The 22,058-nt window shown below is 44.8% G+C and overlaps 2 protein-coding genes across 3 annotated transcripts; one reads left to right on the plus strand and one right to left on the minus strand.

The window, feature by feature from the left end:
• Nucleotides 1-4,384: 4,384 nt before the first annotated feature.
• On the plus strand, nucleotides 4,385-5,582 carry LOC127674585 (protein ARMCX6-like; the record flags this gene model as incomplete). Its single annotated transcript, XM_052170298.1, has 1 exon — nucleotides 4,385-5,582. A coding segment is annotated over one exon (534 nt), but the record flags the coding sequence as incomplete, so codon positions are not given.
• Nucleotides 5,583-19,129: 13,547 nt separating this feature from the next.
• LOC127675468 (protein ARMCX6-like) lies at nucleotides 19,130-22,050 on the minus strand. 2 transcript variants are annotated; one of them, XR_007975481.1, is made up of 5 exons: nucleotides 21,962-22,050; nucleotides 21,566-21,658; nucleotides 21,177-21,256; nucleotides 19,693-20,846; nucleotides 19,130-19,560 (listed from the first exon to the last, which is right to left on the minus strand). XR_007975481.1 is itself a non-coding variant. In XM_052171576.1 (4 exons), the coding sequence occupies exon 4, from the start codon at nucleotides 20,700-20,702 to the stop codon at nucleotides 19,800-19,802; it is 903 nt and encodes a 300-aa protein (XP_052027536.1). In that variant the 5' UTR covers nucleotides 20,703-20,846; nucleotides 21,177-21,256; nucleotides 21,566-21,658; nucleotides 21,962-22,050; the 3' UTR covers nucleotides 19,130-19,799. The 2 variants fall into 2 exon arrangements, 1 of the variants encoding a protein (XP_052027536.1); XM_052171576.1 differs by having other exon boundaries at nucleotides 19,130-20,846.
• Nucleotides 22,051-22,058: the final 8 nt, after the last annotated feature.

Raw genomic sequence — 22,058 nt, forward strand, 5'->3', positions numbered from 1 at the left:
GTTTGTATCAGTTTATTGTTTTCTTATGTAATGTCCGGATTGTCTCATGTTTTCATGCCTTGCAATATATTTTTTTCTTAAAAAAAAAAGAAGCACCCATCAAAAAACAATTACAATTATTTTGGCAACTGTAAATGAGACTGTGGTTCTTTCATGGGCCTTTTTTTTCCTATTATGGTGGTGTTTGTTGCTGTTGCTGATGTTGTTCAGTCATTTTACTAAACCAGTCTAAAAAGAATGTTACCTTTTTTTTGACAGTGGCCACTTTAATGGATGTTCCATGAGTTTGTCAGCTACCCAGTCAATCGAGATTTTCTTCATGCAACCATGTCAAAGCAAATCAAAACAAAATGTTCCATTGTTTTCAAATGGGCCATGTGTATTGGAAGCACACTTTAAAAACACATTTGCATAATTTAGAACTTTTTCTTCAGTTTCACTTTATATATTATTTCACAGTCTACACCTAAAGGTCAGTCAGAGGTGAGAGAGCCTAGGGTCATGTTGGCTGTTTTGTTGTTGTTATTCTAGTCAGGGTCTCATGGCTGGATGGAGACTTCCTATGGAGAGCAGCAGGCTGACCTTAAACTCACAGAAATCTACTAGCTTCTGCTTGGAGTGTTAACACTAAATACATGTGCCCAAGAATGTCCTGTGCATGCATTGTGGATTTCAGAAATAGGTTGAAGCTTTACCAAGGTCATCTTCTTCAAAGCATCTTATTCTCCAGGATTTCCTCTCAAATATATATATATATATATATATATATATATAATTTTCATTGCAGTTCTACATTCCAGGGACAATTTTCAATGAATGCCCTTAAAGTAGACACTTCATCTTTGGAAGTGTTCTGAATTCAGTAAAATAAATGCAAGCCCTTTGAGCAGGTTCTTCAGAGAGTCACCAGAACCTTGGAAAGCCATAATCATAGATCGTTATGAATATTGTCTGTTCTGCTCTTTGGGGGGGGGGATTAGGAACACCAACAGAGAATGTGGTTGGATTTCTTTAAGGTTACCTCAGAGGCATGGGCCGACCTGTGCTTAGATGGACTGAAGTTTAGCTTCCATTCTCTTGTGATTTCTCTGGCTAGTGTAAAGCTTTGATGATTTTCTGCATTCCCAATAAACTTGTTTCTGAAAGTATCTCCCATCTCCTACTGCTTTTCTGTATGGGATTTAGGGGCATTTGATGCTGCCATCTTATTTCAATTATTTGATTAAACAGCTGCACTTCCTCATGAAAGAATTATTGCACGCGAGACATCTGTGCTTTTTGTCCTCGTGTTTTTGGGAAAGTGAGTTCCAAGGTGTGAGCTTTCCAAATACCTCAGGAGGTTCTTGACAAAACAACTTCTGGGGCTGGCTAATTGTTCTAGGTCAGATGGCATCATGTTCAACCCTTCTTCCTTCCTTCCTTCCTTCCTTCCTTCCTTCCTTCCTTCCTTCCTTCCTTCCTTCCTCCCTCTCTCTCTCTCCTCTTTCTTTCTTTCTTTCTTTCTTTCTTTCTTTCTTTCTTTCTTTCTTTCTTTCTTTCTTTCTTTCTTTCTTTCTTTCTTTCTTTCTTTCTTTCTTTCTTTCTTTCTTTCTTTCTTGTTTTCTTGAGACATGTTTTTTTTTGTGTGTGTGTGTAACAGCTTTGGCTGTCCTGGAACTCACTCTGTAGTCTAACCTGGCCTTGTACTCACAGAGATCCACCTGCCTCTACTTCCTGAGTGCCAGGATTACAATCCCATGCCACTCTGCCTGGCATGTACTAACATGTTGGCAATACTTTATAATTGCCATTTTTGTCCCCCCTTGCCCCAAAACATAATGAATATTTTTTATTTTCCTCTTATTTTCAACGAGAAAACATAATTAGTTTTTGAGGTAAAATCAACTAAAGTGTACCTTCAATACTTTCCTTTAAAGGGAAGGAGGGAGGGAAGGAGAGAGGGTGGGAGGGAGGGAAGAAGAGAGGGAAGAAGAGAGGGAGAGAGAGAGAGAGAGAGGGAGAGAGAGAGAGAGAGAGGGAGAGAGAGAGAGAGAGAGGGAGAGAGAGAGAGAGAGAGAGAGAGAGAGAGAGAGAGAGAGAGAGAGAGAGATTCTGTGTTAGCATGCCCCCTCTTCCACTCTAAGAGTGGTTGTTGTCCAGGAGTTTTTATTCTCCAGCTAGTTCATACCCAGGATCTATCAGTTTGCCAAAATTATTGTTTAAATGCTCCTACAGTTATTGGCTCCAGAAATTTCTGTTTAAGGCAAGCTGGTTGTGACTGATTTTTGTCTGTACCACCAAACTCTGGAGGGGGCATTAATTTACCTAGCACTCTGTTTTACTTTCTGTTGCTAAAATAAAATACTCTGACAAAAAGCAGCATGGGGTTAGGTGTGGTGTGGTGGCTTTGCCTTTAATCCCAGCACTGGAGCGACTGAGGCTGGTGGGAGCGGAAACTGGGGACCATGGCATGGATCTTAGATGACCAAGAACTACAGAGAAGCAAAGTTCTTTGATCCAGCTATCAGCTCTTATTGACCTCAGTGACTTGATTTTTATAGTCACATAAAGAAGAAAGGAACCATTGTAGTTATGAACAGTTTGTTAGGAAAACAAAGATTTGCCGGGGAACTTAAGGTCAAAGTTGGGCCATAGGCTCCTCCACCTGGATCAAGCTCATTTTACTCCTTAAATAATCCACAAACTTGAGAGGGCAGAGGTGGTTTGGAGAACCTGGGGTTGATATGTGGGAAATGTTCTACAAAGACTTAAATTAGTGAAAGGTTACGATCCATAGCTTTATCATCCAGGTCTAAACACTGATGCTTTTCACACAGATGTTGCTTTGTGTGTCTGTCTATAGAGGGCAGCACAAACCAAGAGAAGGGAAGAGGAAGTCATCTTCAGGATGTTTGATTCTAGCTATTGCAGTCTGTATTCTTTTAAGGAAGCATCAGACTTGAGCCAGTCAGAAGACCCAGGGCGAAGTTAAGCGGTGTGTCAGAACCTACTATTCCACTCTCGCTCCCAGACAACCCGTAATCCTAGTCTTCTTTGGTTCTGTGAGTGCAGGGCCAGCATTTGTAGTATAGAAACGAAGGTTGGGAAAGAACAGGGCAAAACAGTCCAGCAGATGTGGAGGAGTATCCAGGTCATAAACTCACTGGAAAACGAGGTAGACGATGTGCTGAAAACCTAAATGGCAGACAGTATTTCCATTTTATATAGTTTGCATAGAAAGTAATGGGTTCACTTATAATATTTTTGCATACATCTCTGTAATTTAATCATATTTGCCTTCCATTCAGTTGTAGGAGTGCACTTTGGTTGTACAAAATAATGGGCTTTAAAATTCATTATATCTTTGTGCAGGTATCTAACATACTGGGTTTAGCTGGACTCTAGATGGGACATTCTTGAGACTTCTATGTCAGGGCGTGCACCAAAATTGATTCTTTTTTGTCTGTTTTCCTGTAGATAACCTAGGAAAGGGAGGAAGGAAATCCCTCAATACAATGTGGTATCCCAGAGAAATCGTGGGAATTGGGTGTGACAAGTCAGAATATAGGATCCAGAAGCAGCACTCTTTCTGCCTCTCACAGGCTTTGTTTTTTGTCTCCTAGCACTGTTATATTTAAGCACCAAGAAAAGCAGGTGTTATACTTTCAGGGAAATTTCAGAGAGAAACATTTGGAAACTCTAATTTTTAAACAAAGGAAGATAGGGAGGAAGGCAGCGAGGGAGAGGGAGAAAGAGGAAAGGACAGAAAAAGGGGGAATGGAAGGGAGGGAGGGAGGGAGAGAGAGCTAGAGATATTTGGTATTAGCAAATGCTTCCTGAAAGAGGGCAAAGCTGTGTTGCTCTTAGGACAGGCATTAAGAGACTCTGTTCAGAAGACACTTGTGATATGGGACCTAGAATGGGATTACTAGAGAACTTTGTCAAGTCTGAGATCCATTGTGACTTTTGATGGAAATGGGATGTGCTTGGTTGATGAACCACAGAAAATGGGTGCACAAGCCAGGTCATGAAGGGTGTTCATCCGCAACTGCAATAAAGAAGAAATCAGTTAAGAAAGGAACAGAAGGGTGGGGTAACCAGACAGGGCCGAGGAAAGAGTGGTCTCAACTCAAGGTTCAAGGAAAGCCAACGTCCTGAGGATGAAGAAGAATTAAATCATTTGTGAAGAGGTTTTAGAAATTCACAGAGACTATCATATCAATGAACAAGAATCACACTTTGATCCACTGAAAACTTGCTACTTGGATATCTAAAGGCAAATAACATATTTTGGATTTCACTTTGTAGACCAGCCTGGCCTTGAAATCACAGATATACCCACCTGCCTCCAAATCCCAAAGACTAGACCACCAGTATCAGGTTGACAAAAAATGTTATTTAAATTCTTGACCTGACCAAGTGTGCTTCCAGTCAAAGAAAGAAAATGTCCACGGAGCCCACAAATGCAGGCTTTCCCCTTAGCCACAATGTCAGTAAGCTTCTGGCCAGCCTCTCCGTGGTTGGAAACAGGAGTCCCAGCCCCCAGCCCACTGGGAGGGAGAAGGCTTGGTCTGTCCCTGGAAATCCAAGCTACAGCACCGAAAATCAGGGCCAGATTAAGATGTACCTCGATGAAGTGTGTCCAGAGACAGTGTTGCACTGCTGCAAGTCATTTCTGCAGCAGGCAGGATTAAGTCTGCTAATAAGCATGACAGTCATTAATAACGTGCTTGCCAAGACCGTTTCAGACCTGAGGGTTCCTTTGATATCCGAGGGGAGTGGGTGTGCAGAGGTTCAGGGTTTGGAAGCACTGATGAGCTTGTCTGAAAAGCCAGTGCTGGCGGGGGAAGCGCTGGCTGCCCAGATGCTCTTCTCACTCACGTGCCTCTTTAGCAGAAGTGCAAGCAGAGAGATGCTTGTGGAGGCCATCTCCCCTTAAGTGGCTGTCTCAGCAGTGTGAAACTGAAGCCACCCAGAGCCCCAGGGCAAAGAGGCTGCAGTGGGTGCCACCAAGGATGCAGTCTTAGGCAGTCAGCTCCTCCCTGGGTGAGAGTTCCTCCCAATGTCTAAATGCAGGGCTCCACTCTTACTGGCCGGGCAGGGCTCCCCCAGAGCTGTGGGCAACTTCTGGGTTTTGTAGTCTGCAGGGAAAGCACACTATAACTTGCTCCCTTGCAGTCTTCTCCATGCCATAAAGGGTAAGGGGATCCCCGCGGTCACTAGCTGTGGATAACTAAGAGCAAATCACAGCATCCAGATAAAGGGTAAGGGGATCCCCGCGGCCACTAGCTGTGGCTAGCTAACAGCAAATCACAGCATCAGAGTGAATGTTGTTGTTGCCCGTGGTGATCTCCCTGTCTAAGCGGAACCACTTAGCAGAAATGACACCCACACGAGAGCTTGCGCCCAACACCCTTCTGCTGCTGCTTAGGTTGAAGTAGTCCCCCTCTCCTCTGTCCTACACTAGCTGATGGATGGCTAGCATGTGAATCAAGAAATGCACTCCCTTCCTGTCCATTGTAGTGACTGACCCTCTTACTCCCCAGACCTTTCCCCTCACCCCCAGTGTGTATCCTCAATAAACTGTGTGCTTTGATTGGCAAGACGATTAAAAAGGGCCGATGGCCTCCTCATTGAGTTTGCGGCCTGCACAGACATGGAGACAAAATGCACCACAGAGTTCAGCTGTCTGGGCCCCCTGCTCCCTGAGGACAGGGCTTGTGCTCTCTGAGGACAGGGTTCCTGCTCCCTGAGGACAGGGCTTGTGCTCCCTGAGGACAGGGCTTGTGCTCTCTGAGGACAGGGCCTCTGCTCTCTGAGGACAGACAGGGCTCTCACCAGGGCTCACAGGAGCCGGGGGTGGGGGGAGGGGGGCAGGAAGGTACTGCTGTGCTTAGGAGAAATAAGGATAAAGAGAGGGACTTGGGGGAGAGGGATGGGGGGTACCATGAACTGTGTCCAGAACTAGAGAGGTCAATACCCTTCCCCACAAGGAGAGTGGGCAGGATGCTGTCACATGCTGGTCGCAGCCTGCCTGCAGAGATCCATGTTCTGCCTCTGACAGTCACACAGCCACCCACGCAAGGGAGGAGGGCCCTATGGATTGAGCCATGCATCCAGGCCTGCCCACCTCATTCTCCCTCACACAGCACTTCCCCTTCCGGGACCTCTCCTGACTCCCCTGAGCTCCTGCCTCACCAAGGCTGGCTGCCCTGCATGCTTGCCACGTGGCAAGCCCTAGATGCCTTCCCAGAGCCATGACAAAGCAGGAGACACACCTGCTTCCCTTGTGAGGGGCTGCTGCTGCTGCTGCTGCTGCTGCTGCTGCTGCAGAACAGGTGTCATGTACTGGTTGATGTCCCTGGGGTGCTGTCCTGAGTCACTGTGCCCTGTGCACTGGTGCTCTGTGCACAGAATGCGCTGTCTCCTGCCTGCTTTCCTCCATATGTCTCTCCATAGCTTGCATTTCCTCTTCTGCCTCCACACACCATTTGACTTCCATCCCTCCTGCTTGTTGTACCCTGTTCCTGGGTATCCATGGTGACCAGTAAGCTGGGGTGCCTGCCAGACCCCTTGGACCGACTCTGGGAAGTTGTCCAAGCAGGTGTGCATACTGACCATACTGACCGTCTTAGTTCCTGGAAACGGGATGAGACCAGCGTCCTGAGATTATTGCCACAACATACAGCCATCAGGGCTTTGTGCCTCAGGCCGCCTTGGCCAGCTGAGGGACCCAGTCTTGTTTACCAGCAGCTGCTGGTTGCATGTCCCTGCTTTGAGCCTATAGATATATCCCTTGGCTGGGCAATATACATTCAAGGAGAATTTTGTGTACACGCCTGTATCCTATTGTCCTGGTCCAGCCTGCCTCGCCAGTGCTGTCCTCAGTGACAGCTCATTGCTAGGCCTCTAACCTCAGCACAGAGGCATGGCAGAGGCTCCTGTCTTTGCTCAAGCTTCTGCCCCAAATTAGCATGTGTCTTTCTTCTCCTCTGCACATCACTGTCCTCCAAGTTCTGGATCTCATGCCGTGGTCCAGCATCTCCCAGGCACTTGAGGCTTAAGGATTGCAGATGCCTGCTGACTCCAGGAGGGCCTCAGAGGTTTCTAGCACAGCTTCTGTGCAGCTGTGCCCCAGGAAAGCCACCTGGTTCAGAAGCATCTCCCCAGCTTGGTGCTGGTCCACAGCGCCACCTCCTGTTCATTTGCTGGAAGTGCCCTATCATAAACATTGCTAGGATGGGCAAGCAGAGCTTTCCTATCTGCTCCCTCATACCCTGACAAGTAAGTCATAGTGTGGGGCCTAGGTAGGAGACCAGGTTCCGATGGGGCTTCTGATCTGGGGTGGCATGTTGAAGGAGGCATGGAACAAGAGCGCTGGGATGCCCATCGTGTTTGTACAAGATCAAAATGGCTCTGGATAACAACAGGCACCTGCTGCTGGGCTTTCCCACCAGGCACAGTGAACTGGATCATGCCTGAGCTGCCCTCTCTGTAGGTGGTGCCAGAAGGTGCTGTTTCTCCACACTCATTCTGGAGCCCTCTCTTGCCACCTGTTGACCCTGTGGAGAGTGTGCTTTGAGGCTTCTCCACTCCATTCCCTGGAAAGACTGGCAGGATTGCATCTATTCTCGAATGGTGCCCTGTCACTGAACCTTTTTCTGTCACAATCAGAGCAGTTTTCCTTCCACAGCACTCACCTCTAAGTGCTTCTCAAGGACCGGTATTGCTGTCACCTAGTCAATCTCTGTCCATTAGCAGTGTTTGATTAAAGGATATGGGAAGGCTCAGCAGCAGGCAGTGTTGGATTGTGCTTACTCCTGCTTTCCTTGGGACTCTGTGTTCATGGGGAAGGTTTCTTTTGTGAAAGTTCACAAGCTTTTCTACTTTCCAAACACTCTGAGGACTCACTTTAGCCTATGAGAAGGTTATTGACAACCCCACTGCTACTGACTTTAGCAAGCAACAAAACCTCAGAGGTTCAGAAGGGAACTGACTCAGAGTTCCTCGCAGCCCTGCAGATGAGGATCTTTCCCCTGGTGTGCCAGATGTGGCTTTTGTCCTTCAGAATCTTCCTGATCTTTCATTTTCCTCCTAACTTTGCTTCAGGCCTGTAGGCCTTTATTTTCTTTGATTTCAGAATTTTGGAGTGAGGAGGTAGTGTGTGTGTGTGTGAGTGTGTGTGTGTGTCTACATGCATGTGCATGTGTCTGTGTGTGTCTGTGTCTTTTGACACTCTCATTATAAAATGTTCCCCCTTCATAGTTTTTTTTTCCAGCTCTCTTGTGCCTTCTTATTCAACTTTTGACTTATGGATCTACTAAGACATAGACTGTTAGGCTGTGCATAGCAGCACATGTTTTTAATCCCTGCACTTGGGAGGTGGAGACAGGCAGATCTCTGAGAGTTTGAGGCTGATCTGGTCTTCAAAATGAGTTCCAGGACAGCCAGGGTTATGTAGAGACTCTTGTCCTAAAAAGCAAGAGAGAACAAACAAAAACAAAATGATGGGATATAACAGTATGACAAGTCTTCTTCTTCTTCTTCTTCTTCTTCTTCTTCTTCTTCTTCTTCATGAACATTTGGGGTTTCCATTGTCACTGATTGAGTGCCCACCCATATTCTGCAGTGCAATCTTTATCACCCAAACCCAGCATTTTGCCTCTGGCTTCCTGCCATTCTCTTCTGAGGCACCCTCCTTCCTCCTAGGCCACTCTAAAAGGCCTTAGGAGCCCCAGCTTCCTGCGTGGCCTAGTGCAGGCGGTATGTATTTGGGTGAGGAGGTTCCTTTATGTGATTGTGCACAGGCCTCTGCCTAGGTGTTCTCTAAGCTATCTTCCCAGCTTAGGAACCCTTATTCTCTTGACTTTAACATTATGGGAGATCAGGCACTGGTCTCTTTCCTTTGTCGAAGACTTATATCTTCAAGGCAAATTAAGTCACAGAATAGTGTGCTATGCTGCCATCATAAACATCATATATGCTGTTTTATACTCTAGTCTATGCAATTATATATATTTTAATATAATGTCAAATATCTGTGAAATATCCCCAAAAAGGGAACTAAGATTTTTTTTAAATGCTGCTGGGTATATTCAAACAATAAAGGAAAAATTTACCAGGACCCCTTCCTTTTAAATTTTGTACTTATATATTCCTTTCCCATTCAAAAATAAATTTACTAAGCAACAATTATTATTGGTTGATATAAAAGCTATTCATGTAACATTATTCTGTCACTGAGTTCTTTCCATGAACTCATCATTTTTACTGTTTTGCCTCTTTATTCTCTCTGACTTATGTAGATAAACATAGTTTACAAATTATGGCAGTTTTATCTCTTGCTATCCAATAGTTCATACATAGTTCATTCTTTTTACTTATCTCTTTGCACTGTCAAGGACCTCCAGAACAATGATATTGATGATATAGTGAATATTTGTCTTCTTTCTGATATAAATAGACTGTGCTTCAGTGAAAGGCTGATGTCTATTAGCGGTGTGTGTGTAAGTAATATGTCATATACTTATACAATCAAATTTATAAAAGAGTAAATGTGTGTACTAGATCTCTGTATATTAGTCTATACAGTTCTCCAGTACCTTATGTTGAGTGAAACACTTGATTTGCAGAAAGATACAACAAATTGCCATTTATATAATTTTAAGTATCTGAAAGAATACTATACATTATTTTCTATACATATATTTTTAGGAAAATTTAAAATGGCCTACTGAAAGACATGCATATATTTTTCAATAGCATTTGCATCTGAGAAGAGATATCATAAAATGTAACCCTTAAAATGTATGCAATTCAATTTTAGTAATTATTTTGGAGATTATAATTAATTAATAGAGTATATTAATTTTTGCAGTTAATTATGTTTGATTTATGCTCGTATCACCACAATTTTCTCCTGTACTCTTTTTTAACTAAAAATAAAGGTACATTGTATGACTAATACACAAAGAAAAAGGGTGTTCTTGAGTAAATATTTCAAGAAAATTTTCAAAAATTTAACATTGAAAAATAACACTAAAAGCTTCTTTGGGTAGGAGGAAAGTCACTTACAAATCAGATTGGTGTCACATTTCCTAGTCATATCACTGATTATGAGATGTCAACACATCAATACTTTTATTTTTGGTTGTGAGCTTTTAATGGGTAGGCCATCTCTCCTACTCACATGAATTCTTTTAAATCCTTAAGAATATGTCTCCTTCTAGTACTCTATCCCAAAAAATGCTATTGGTTAGATTACTTGATAGCAATCAATCTGTTTTCAGGAGGCTTGATGGTAGAGCACATGATTAGCGTTCATTAGATCTCTATGGGCCCCAAGTGTGTGGGGGAGGGTATCAGGAATGGATGTTCTCATAAAACTTACATCTTATGGATCTTCACTTAGGAAATATATGAGCATGTGCTCTGAGAAAGTGAGGTATTAATTAAGTCTAAGAAAAAATATAGAATACGGGAACTAGTAACCACAACAGAGATAGCAATGATTGCTGTTTTTTAAGATGCTGGCCAAGCCTAGCCTTGACTAACCTGAACAAAGTGGAGCAAGATGACAAAAGACTTAAAGGATGAAGTCATGAACAATCGAGGTGCTGTGATGTTGGGAAATGACTTTCAGACCAGAAAAACGAGAATAAATAAAGGCAAATAAGGTCATGCCTGTTATGCCTGGTCAAATTCCCAGGGAGGTCATAGGTCCTACGGAAAAACCTATTATTCTTGTTTTGTTAAATGGACATGTTGTCCTCTAAATATTTGAGTTTATACCAATAGATTATTGCCTCTACTTACTCTAAGAAACTTCAGTGTACAGTGTCCTATGTGCAGTGTGCTGTGTGTCATGTGCAGTGGTCAGTGCAGGGAGTCATAGCTGGCAGAAGTACTGAGAATAATTTAACTGTTAAATGCTCAGGCATAAACAAGTCATTTTTATCACACCCCTCTCTAAGCTCAGAAAACATCACAGAAGAACGGAAGGGGCAGAGAATGGGGAGGAGTTCTGCGAAAGCTGTCTTCTGGATATTGCATGCCTGTTGCACTCATTAATGAAGTGAGGCTGTGCTTACCTGCCCAGGACCTGCACAAGAGTAAAGCCATTGACCATTGAGCATGGGTGGTTACGGGGGTGGGGGGGGAAAGGGGGGGACTTATGCGGTCCCACTTCTGGCTGAGGAACTACTGGTAGTTAGTGGCAGGCCGTGAGAAAAGAGTTCTTTTTCTGCAGGGTCGCAGCCACTGGAAATAGCCCCCACATCTATGCTTATGTATACCAGTGTGCCATTGCCAAAAAAGAAAAAAAAAGACATGAAGGCGGGAAGGGGTCTTGTTAGGAATAAGGAAGGGTCCAGGAAGAGTGGAAGAGGGATTGGAGTAGGTAATGGACTATGAGAAAAGTATCATACACATGTATGAAATTGTCCTAGAGCAAATAAGTTTAAAACCACACGTTAGCAAATAAAGGAAATGGAACAGCTAGAAGGGCCTTGGAGAATACCGCACTGTAATGGCTCCCAGTGAGACGTGCCTCTCTGCTTCATCTGCTCCCATGTGGACTTGAGCTGAAATGTGGGATTTACTTTGATCAGTTTAAACTTTGGCAAACATATCCCAAGAAGTGGCTTGAATAGTAAATTTTTAGTGAGGCGTTCATTCGCACTTTCTCTTCTGAAGCCATCACTTGTGGAGCTGCCCACGGTTGCCTGTGACTGAATGCAATGCAGAACACAGATGATCTGTTCCGCGGACACAAATACAGAGTTTTCAGATGAAATAGGGGACACCCAGTTAAATTTGAATTACAGTTGAACATCAGATAAATTTTAGCCCCACTCGCTCTGTGTGTGTGTGTGTGTGTGCGCATGTATCACAGATGTATGGAATGTGCTTTAACTTAAAACAGTAATTGTTCACCTGGAAATGAATTTTAACTAAACATCCTTTATTTCCACTTGACAGCTGTGGCAGTCCTAGCCGCAGGAACCACCCCCAGCCTGATCTGCCAGCTGACTCTAGCCATGGTAAGTGACTTCAGACAACAGCAGCAGAACTAACAAGGTAAGCCTGCCACAAATTACTGATCCATAAAGTAAAAATCAATTAAGAAGACTGTTCAAAGCCACTGAATTTTGAAGTGGTTCTTATGGAGCAATAGATAACAGATACACCAAGCAAAATTGTGCTTGTTGTCAAAAGTGCAGCTAATTAAGGCAGAGGATAAGTTCTGTGTTTGATGGAACAGAAATGAAAATGTATATTGCATCTTGAGCGTGAGAACAGTTTTTCTAAGCGTCATAATACCCTTGACCTTGGAGCTTAGAATATTTCCAAGTAACCATTGTAGACCGAGCTAAAATAAAAGCCAACCACAGGCATTCTAAGATTCTGACCATGTCACATAGGATGGGGCAGCCTTGAGAAAATTGTAAGTTACTCAGAGAGAGAGATGCAGCTAAATATCCCTAGGAGGCAGTGCATTCACACTCCTCTGTGGCTGATTTACACAGTGTGTTTGGCTTGCCATTAGCAAAAGTAGAAAACCAGAGCACAGCTACATGGCTCCGAGGACAGTCTGAAGCAACAGAGTGCAGAGAAAGATAATCCTCCCACAACTCAGGAAAGACTTAAGTTCTATTTGCAGCACTTCCTGAGTGACTGTATACTTAAACTAAAATAATAATAGCAGATGGTGTCTTGGTCAAACTGATATCCCCAGGAGTCTTAAAATCAAGGCGATCTTTGCCCTTCTGATGGAAAGAATGCACCGAGCTCTCTTTTTTTATGTACATATGAATGCAGCTGAGTTCCAGTTTACTTCTTTTTTGTGATCTAAAAGAAACACGCTTTCTACTCTCAACTCTAGACATTGGTGATCATGAAAGTTATTTAGATGACTATTAATGTAGCTATATAACTCAGCTCATTCTTGAGCCACATAATGCTAGAACTGGAACCATCCTACATAGTCTTAGAAAACTCTTTCCAGGTCCCCCCTGAAGATGGTAGTTCACACAGGCATAGGACTTAATGAATGGAGACTGACACAATATGAGGCACAGAAGATCATAATTGGTGAAAGAACCACCCTTTCCAAGCAGAATGTTTATCATTATTCCACAAAGTACAAAAGAAATACATTTTGTTGGATGTTTATGAAATAAAATACATTGTATGTACATTCAAGTTCAATTTAGCCATCATACTTATTTTAACTGACCACTTCTTTTGCATGTCAGAAGTTACCTCTATCTTGCTCACTACTGAATGCCAAATTCTTTGAGTAGTTCCTGGAATACAATAGTACTCAACATATTCGTTAACGGCAAAGAGACCCAAATATTGGAAATCACAGTGTTAAGAGAAACGAAGCTGAAAACAAGCTGACATAGCGATCCTGATAACTGATAAAGTTGATATTAAGCTAAAATTAATCAGAAGAAACAATGAAGGTCACTATACATTGACAATGGGAACAATTCACCAAAAAGTTGCAACAGGAGCTAAGAGAAATGATTCAATGGTTAAAAGCATGTACAGCTTTTGTGTAGATGATCTGAGTTCAAATCACACCACCCATGTTAGGAGTCTCATTAGGAGCCTGTAACTCTAGCTAGAGGGAGTCTTACACATTTTTCTAGCTTCCACAGGTACCTGTACTAATATACTTAAATGTGTATGTCTGTCTGTCTGTGAATGTTGGTGCTTACTTATGAAAACTGAGCCGGGTGGTGGTGGCACACACTTTTAATCCCAGCACTTGGGAGGCAGAGGCAGGCGGATTTCTGAGTTCGAGGCCAGCCTGGGTCTACAGAGTGAGTTCCAGGAGAGCCAGGGCTACACAGAGAAACCCTGTCTCGAAAAACAAAAAAAACAAAAAAACCTGAAAGGGGACCACAAGAAGGGAGTAAGAAAACTTAATTGGGAGGGGGCAAAAGAAGTCGATAGAATATATAACATGAAAGTGAAAGGGAAGAATATTTTGATGGAGTAGGAGTAAGAGAGCACTAAAGTAGGCAGTGGGGGAGGGGACAAATAAGAATAAAGTATCATTACATCCATGTATGAAAATCGTTTGTATGCTATTTAAGAATACATTAAATGGTTAAAAATACTTGTAATTTTTATGATTAAACAAAAATAACAATGAAAACAGCAAGAATAAGAGACAGAGACAAATGATGATACTACAAATGAAAAATATATCTCACTTTTATATTAGAAGGTCATTAGCTCAATTTCAAAACTACTAACATTTCTGGGCATAGAGAGATTGCTCAGTGGATAAAGCACTTGCAGTGTAAGCCTGAGTGTCAGAGTTCTGATTCCTAGAATCCATGTAAAGGCCAGGTAGGTATGGACCAGTGGACAATGCAAGTGGAGAATAAAATACACTTGTGATTCTGTGCTGCCCAGGAAAAGGAAAAATCAATCATAAACAAAATAATCTCTATTCTTATGTTCATGGGGCTTAATATACAGCAGTCAAAAAGAAACAGGAAATATAATGGAGTATGATAACTTCTATGAAAATTAAGGTAGGAGAAGTGCTTCAAAATAAAATTGCAGTGGGTAGTTTAAGCATCTTTGATGTCATCTTTCTTGCTTTTAGTTGGCAGAAACTCAGTTGCAAGCACAGGAAGAAGATGTTATGATTGCCTCTGTTCCTGTACCTTGTGGTAAGAAAGCTCAGGAAGATGGGCAGAAAAATATGGAGGTGTTTGCCTTTCTGAGCCTAAATAGAGGTTCTGCCTGAATGAAGCGTCTCAGTGAACTGGGCTCTGACTCCATCACACAGTGTCTCCACAGGTTTGTAAATTGGTTTATGCTTGATAGTCTGCTCGGTTAACTTTCCAGAATGTCTCAAGCTGCCCTCTCCAAGTCAGCCATGAGACAGTTTCAGGGCCCTGAAAATGAGGGGATATTTGTACCTTTCATAAAAATAATAGTAATAAAAAACCCAAAGACAACAAATGAAACCAAGAAGCATACACTCAATTAACAACAGAAGTGGGCTGTGCTCTGCTGTATTGCAAGAAACAATGAATTAGGCTAAATTAGACATCAGAGAGCTCATAGTTTTGGAAAGTAATCTGTCCCTTGATAGCTTCAGACTAGCAGGACTGAAGAGACTATGTTTCAGATAGCTTGACAGATTCCTTTCCATGATACTTTGTATCAAGAAAAAGTTTGTCCTTTGTCCTTGATGAACTTTCTTTAAGTACCTTGTTCAAGAAAAGCCAGTACTTCTGGAAAGTAAGGAATGACGGCAGGACCCACAGGACAGACATAAGCAGAACATGAACAAAGGAGAGGGCCACAGGAAGGGGGCGGTAGATGTAAAATTTATCTAAAAAGGCTTACCATAAAGTAGGTGAAAACTGCCACTGAATAGTTTGCACAAATGACGTAAGTAAGCCAGAGCTCAAAAAAGATGGCAAGATAAGATTAAGATGAAACTTTTACAATCAGGCGTTGGGGGGAAATGTGGAAAAGGAAACTTAGCAATCATGGAAATGACAGAAGCAGAAGGAAGAAACAAACTACAGTAAAAAAAAAAAATAGTGCCAGTTAGTACGTAAGTGTAGTTGTGTGTGTGTGTGTGAGTGTGTGTGTGTGTGTGTGTGTGTGTAACAAATTTAAAGAAAAAAAGGACATGAATTTGAAGGGGGAGCAATGGGGGTTGTCCATAGAAGGGTTAATAATGTGTTTACAATCTCAAAAATTACTTAAAAATATACCAATTCAGGTAAATTTACTGTTAATACACGACTAAGACCCAAACAGATGTGATTATGGCTACGGATCAAATAAAGTAGTGATAAACTTGATGGAGTGTAAATGACATAACTAAAAATAAGTGATTAAAGAAAGAGAAAGATAAGAATTAATTCCAACACACCAATTTTATCTTTAATAATTGGCATCAAGGGATGCCACCTATAGCAAACAAACAGAAATAAAGATAGGAATATAAGGATTATTCCAAAGATAAGCACTGAGAAATAGAAATTTTAAATTTAGGCTTATTTATTTTCTCATTTTATGTGTATGAGTGCTTTGCCTAAATGTATGTCTGTGTGCCATGTCTGTGCTCTGGGCATCAGATCCCCTGCAAGTGGACAGTTGTGAGTAACTGTGTGTGTGCTGGGAATTGAATCTGATTCCTCTGCAAGAGCAACAAATGCTTTTCTTGACTGCTGAGCCAATTCTCTAGCCCAAGACATAGAATTTAATCAACAAAGACAAAATGAATAAAAAGAGAATAGAGAGAAAGAAACATGTGAAGTCATTCATTCATAATGGGAAACAAATATCCACAAATAATTGAGTCACCAAATAATTAAGAGACATTAATGCAATAAAATACACCATTCAGCTATTAAAAATCAAGATGCTTGCACAGTGGGTGAGGAATGGCAAGGTGATTCACAAATCATTGAGTGTATGTGTTTGTCACTCTTGCCAACGTGTTCACTCCTGCTTCTGATTTTCATTGTTAATGGGCTCTTTTAATTGACTTATTTAGGATGGGTGGGTAAGCCTAGCTTGTTAAGGCTGCCAGGGTAGAGGCACTGACCCTAAAGAGGGTAACAAATGGATTGTCTATTTAAACAAAAACCGCATTTGAATTTAAAATGCAACAGAAAGAACTGTGATTTGTCGTCGCCCAGCCTTGTTCATATCATGTTCTGGAGGTGTCTGATGCATGTTTTGTAATTTGGTCATTCCACATATATTTCTCTATGTTCAGATTCTCTGAAGACTGAGATAAACACATAGAGCAGCATCCTGATTTCCAATCTTACCTCCAGTACCCCTGTTCCATCTTATTCTTCATCACCCAGCTTAAGTAAGTAAAACAACAATCTTATATAAAAGGAAGTAAATCATTGCCTGTATATATATGTCAGAACTTTTGAGGCCTCAACAGTAACTCTTAAAATCCATAAGCCATCAACTGGGAGTTTTCCTAACTTATATATCAACATAGAGATGAAAAGATGTAGTTAATTGTACTGGCCCTTTTTTTCCTCCAAGGATAAGTCATTTTTTATGGAAGGTTATAACAAAAACACATATTTTCCACCTCGCCCCGCCCCTCCAATGCTTTATCTCTGAGGCAACAGCATGTCTGCAGTCCTGCCAGTGTTTCCAGGGAATGGAGTGGAGAAGCCTCAAAGCACACTCACCACAGGGTCAACAGGTGGCAGGAGAGGGCTCCAGAATGAGTGTGGAGAAACAGCACCTTCTGGCACCACCTACAGAGAGGGCAGCTCAGGCATGATCCAGTTCACTGTGCCTGGTGGGAAAGCCCAGCAGCAGGTGCCTGTTGTTATCCAGAGCCATTTTGATCTTGTACAAACACGATGGGCATCCCAGCGCTCTTGTTCCATGCCTCCTTCAACATGCCACCCCAGATCAGAAGCCCCATCGGAACCTGGTCTCCTACCTAGGCCCCACACTATGACTTACTTGTCAGGGTATGAGGGAGCAGATAGGAAAGCTCTGCTTGCCCATCCTAGCAATGTTTATGATAGGACACTTCCAGCAAATGAACAGGAGGTGGCGCTGTGGACCAGCACCAAGCTGGGGAGATGCTTCTGAACCAGGTGGCTTTCCTGGGGCACAGCTGCACAGAAGCTGTGCTAGAAACCTCTGAGGCCCTCCTGGAGTCAGCAGGCATCTGAAATCCTTAAGCCTCAAGTGCCTGGGAGATGCTGGACCACGGCATGAGATCCAGAACTTGGAGGTCAGTGATGTGCAGAGGAGAAGAAAGACACATGCTAATTTGGGCCAGAAGCTTGAGCAAGGACAAGAGCCTCTGCCATGCCTCTGTGCTGCGGTTAGAGGCCTAGCAATGAGCTGTCACTGAGGACAGCACTGGCAAGGCAGGCTGGACCAGGACAATAGGATACAGGCGTGTACACAAAATTCTCCTTGAATGTATATTGCCCAGCCAAGGGATATATCTATAGGCTCAAAGCAGGGACATGCAACCAGCAGCTGCTGGGAAACAAGACTGGGTCCCTCAGCTGGCCAAGGCGGCCTGAGGCACAAAGCCCTGATGGCTGTGTGTTGTGGCAATAATCTCAGGACGCTGGTCTCATCCCGTTTCCAGGAACTAAGACGGTCAGTATGCACACCTGCTTGGACAACTTCCCAGAGTCGGTCCAAGGGGTCTGGCAGGCACCCCAGCTTACTGGTCACCATGGATACCCAGGAACAGGGTACAACAAGCAGGAGGGATGGAAGTCAAATGGTGTGTGGAGACAGAAGAGGAAATGCAATCTATGGAGAGACATATGGAGGAAAGCAGGCAGGAGACAGCGCATTCTGTGCACAGAGCACCAGTGCACAGGGCACAGTGACTCAGGACAGCACCCCAGGGACATCAACCAGTACATGACACCTGTTCTGCATCACCACCAGCAGCAGCAGCAGCCCCTCACAAGGGAAGCAAGTGTGTCTCCTGCTCTGTCATGGCTCTGGGAAGGCATCTAGGGCTTGCCACGTGGCAAGCATGCAGGGCAGCCAGCCTTGGTGAGGCAGGAGCTCAGGGGAGTCAGGAGAGGTCCCGGAAGGGGAAGTGCTGTGTGAGGGAGAATGAGGTGGGCAGGCCTGGATGCATGGCTCAATCCATAGGGCCCTCCTCCCTTGCGTGGGTGGCTGTGTGGCTGTCAGAGGCAGAACATGGATCTCTGCAGGCAGGCTGCGACCAGCATGTGACAGCATCCTGCCCACTCTCCTTGTGGGGAAGGGTATTGACCTCTCTAGTTCTGGACACAGTTCATGGTACCCCCCCTCCCTCTCCCCCAAGTCCCTCTCTTTATCCTTATTTCTCCTAAGCACAGCAGTACATTCCTGCCCCCCTCCCCCCACCCCCTGCTCCTGTGAGCCCTGGTGAGAGCCCTGTCTGTCCTCAGAGAGCAGAGGCCCTGTCTTCTGAGAGCACAAGCCCTGTCCTCAGGGAGCAGGAGCCCTGTCCTCAGGGAGCAGGAACCCTGTCCTCAGAGAGCACAAGCCCTGTCCTCAGGGAGCAGGGGGCCCAGACAGCTGGGCTCTGTGGTGCATTTTGTCTCCATGTCTGTGCAGGCCGCAAACTCAATGAGGAGGCCATCGGCCCTTTTTAATCGTCTTGCCAATCAAAGCACACAGTTTATTGAGGATACACACTGGGGGTGAGGGGAAAGGTCTGGGGAGTAAGAGGGTCAGCCACTACAATGGACAGGAAGGGAGTGCATTTCTTGATTCACATGCTAGCCATCCATCAGCTAGTGTAGGACAGAGGAGAGGGGGACTACTTCAACCTAAGCAGCAGCAGAAGGGTGTTGGGCGCAAGCTCTCGTGTGGGTGTCATTTCTGCTAAGTGGTTCCGCTTAGACAGGGAGATCACCACGGGCAACAACAACATTCACTCTGATGCTGTGATTTGCTGTTAGCTAGCCACAGCTAGTGGCCGCGGGGATCCCCTTACCCTTTATCTGGATGCTGTGATTTGCTCTCAGTTATCCACAGCTAGTGACCGCGGGGATCCCCTTACCCTTTATGGCATGGAGAAGGCTGCAAGGGAGCAAGTTATAGTGTGCTTTACCTGCAGACTACAACACCCAGAAGTTGCCCACAGCTCTGGGGGAGCCCTGCCCGGCCAGTAAGAGTGGAGCCCTGCATTTAGACATTGGGAGGAACTCTCACCCAGGGAGGAGCTGACTGCCTAAGACTGCATCCTTGGTGGCACCCACTGCAGCCTCTTTGCCCTGGGGCTCTGGGTGGCTTCAGTTTCACACTGCTGAGACAGCCACTTAAGGGGAGATGGCCTCCACAAGCATCTCTCTGCTTGCACTTCTGCTAAAGAGGCACGTGAGTGAGAAGAGCATCTGGGCAGCCAGCGCTTCCCCCGCCAGCACTGGCTTTTCAGACAAGCTCATCAGTGCTTCCAAACCCTGAACCTCTGCACACCCACTCCCCTCGGATATCAAAGGAACCCTCAGGTCTGAAACGGTCTTGGCAAGCACGTTATTAATGACTGTCATGCTTATTAGCAGACTTAATCCTGCCTGCTGCAGAAATGACTTGCAGCAGTGCAACACTGTCTCTGGACACACTTCATCGAGGTACATCTTAATCTGGCCCTGATTTTCGGTGCTGTAGCTTGGATTTCCAGGGACAGACCAAGCCTTCTCCCTCCCAGTGGGCTGGGGGCTGGGACTCCTGTTTCCAACCACGGAGAGGCTGGCCAGAAGCTTACTGACATTGTGGCTAAGGGGAAAGCCTGCATTTGTGGGCTCCGTGGACATTTTCTTTCTTTGACTGGAAGCACACTTGGTCAGGTCAAGAATGCAACTGAAGGATTTAAAGCTCTGTTCACCCCATACGTTTTTATGTTCATAAGGGAATGGCCGCTTGATTGGGTGTGCTCTGTTTGCCTTTCCACCACCTGACCGTCTGTCCTCAGTCCCACCTGGGGCCCCAGGTTCATCCCAGTTCCCATCCTCACTCCAGGGTCGAGCCATTGCTGTGAAATCAAACCAAATGTCTGCCTCCTCTTCATCCAGATCCTGCTCCTCATCCCATTCATCTTCCTCCTCGTCCTGCAGCTCGTTCCCCTCACTTCTTCCCATGGTCAGTTTGTACATGCAGTAGCAGGCACCAGCCCCAATCATCAGTCCGGCTGCCATCCAACCCATTTCCCGGGCCCGACCCATGCCTAAAGGTGGGTGAGCCTTGTGGCCAGAAAGAAGAGGGTCTTTCTTCACCTGATTGAAGAGAACGGTCAGGGGATGTGTGAATAATGGTACAGCCTAGTAATCTTCAGGCTCTCCTAGGCTTCTGTGATTCTTGTTGTGAATCTAAGAGTAAGAGAAATAGCATTAGAGCTCTGAGCTGTGATGGGGTTCATACCTGCCCAGACAGGTAGGCGTTCGAATTCTTGCTGAGAAAGTTGGATTATTAGGGAATGATCTCATTGTTCTTTTCTGCCTTTCCATATCTGCCCTCAGGATCTACTTTTATACTTCCAGGATTCTCAGAGACAGACAGTAGGTGAGGCTCTGCCTTGATAGGCAGGCAGGTCAAAGGAACAGCTGACCCTCATGCAGGCTTCCTTACACGCGGCCTTTCTCTCCTCCTCCTACCCCCCCCCCCCCCCCCCGCAAAACACTGCATGTTTTCTAACTAACCTCTACAAAAGCCAAGTGAATTCCTCTTTTCTTCTGGTGTCTTCTGCTGTATTCCCTCCAAGGAGATAGGTGGGCCGAGCCTGCCAGAAGGACCATCGAAAAGCGATGTAAGACAGAAATAGAGAATTGAAAGTGTAGTTGGACAGATATAACTACACCGATTGGTGCTTTTCTGAATTTGGGATTTCTGAGTAAAATATATTATTTCTCACACCCTTCCGACTTGCTAACGAGGGCCTCCCCGCCCCCTCCTCGTCCGCCATTTCCCCAGCAAAGGCCGCCACACCCCTTTCCCTGCACCGAAATGGGAGGGGGTGTGGAGAAAGAAGGGGCCAGGAGAGGGCGACTGGACCTGACCCGCAAAGATCCCAGCCCCCCTCATCTCCTACCTTTAGGTTCAGGATGAATCCCACCTTCAAACCTGCAGCAAGGTTCCAACCAAGGCGTCCTGCTTTTTCTCTAGCCTAGGCTCCAGCGGACACCTATAACAGAGAGGGGACGGACGGCACCGAGTGCTTGGTGGACTGACCAGCATCCGGGACGTGGTGCCTGCATGAGGGTCCTTTCTTTGCTGTATTTGGTGCAGCCGCCGTTCATCCACCTCACCCCAAACCTGAATCCTGCCACTTCCCCCTACTAAACGAACCGAGGGTGGGATGCGGGTCCAGGGCTAGGTATTCAAAAAGTAGGTGAGAAAGGGACATAGCCCATATTTGCCAAACTTGGATGTGAGATGCTCTTGGCCCGCTCCCACCCCCATCGCCTTCCAAGCAGCTTCCACCGACCTGCACGATCCCAGCGAGTTTCCTTCTCCTTCACGCGCCTGCAGAGTAATAGGGGGTTGGTACCCAGTCAGAGGCGACTAACAGGACTTCGGCTCTA

The sequence above is a fragment of the Apodemus sylvaticus genome, chromosome X, assembly GCF_947179515.1.
Source record: "Apodemus sylvaticus chromosome X, mApoSyl1.1, whole genome shotgun sequence".
Classification (NCBI taxonomy): Eukaryota; Metazoa; Chordata; class Mammalia; order Rodentia; family Muridae; genus Apodemus; species Apodemus sylvaticus.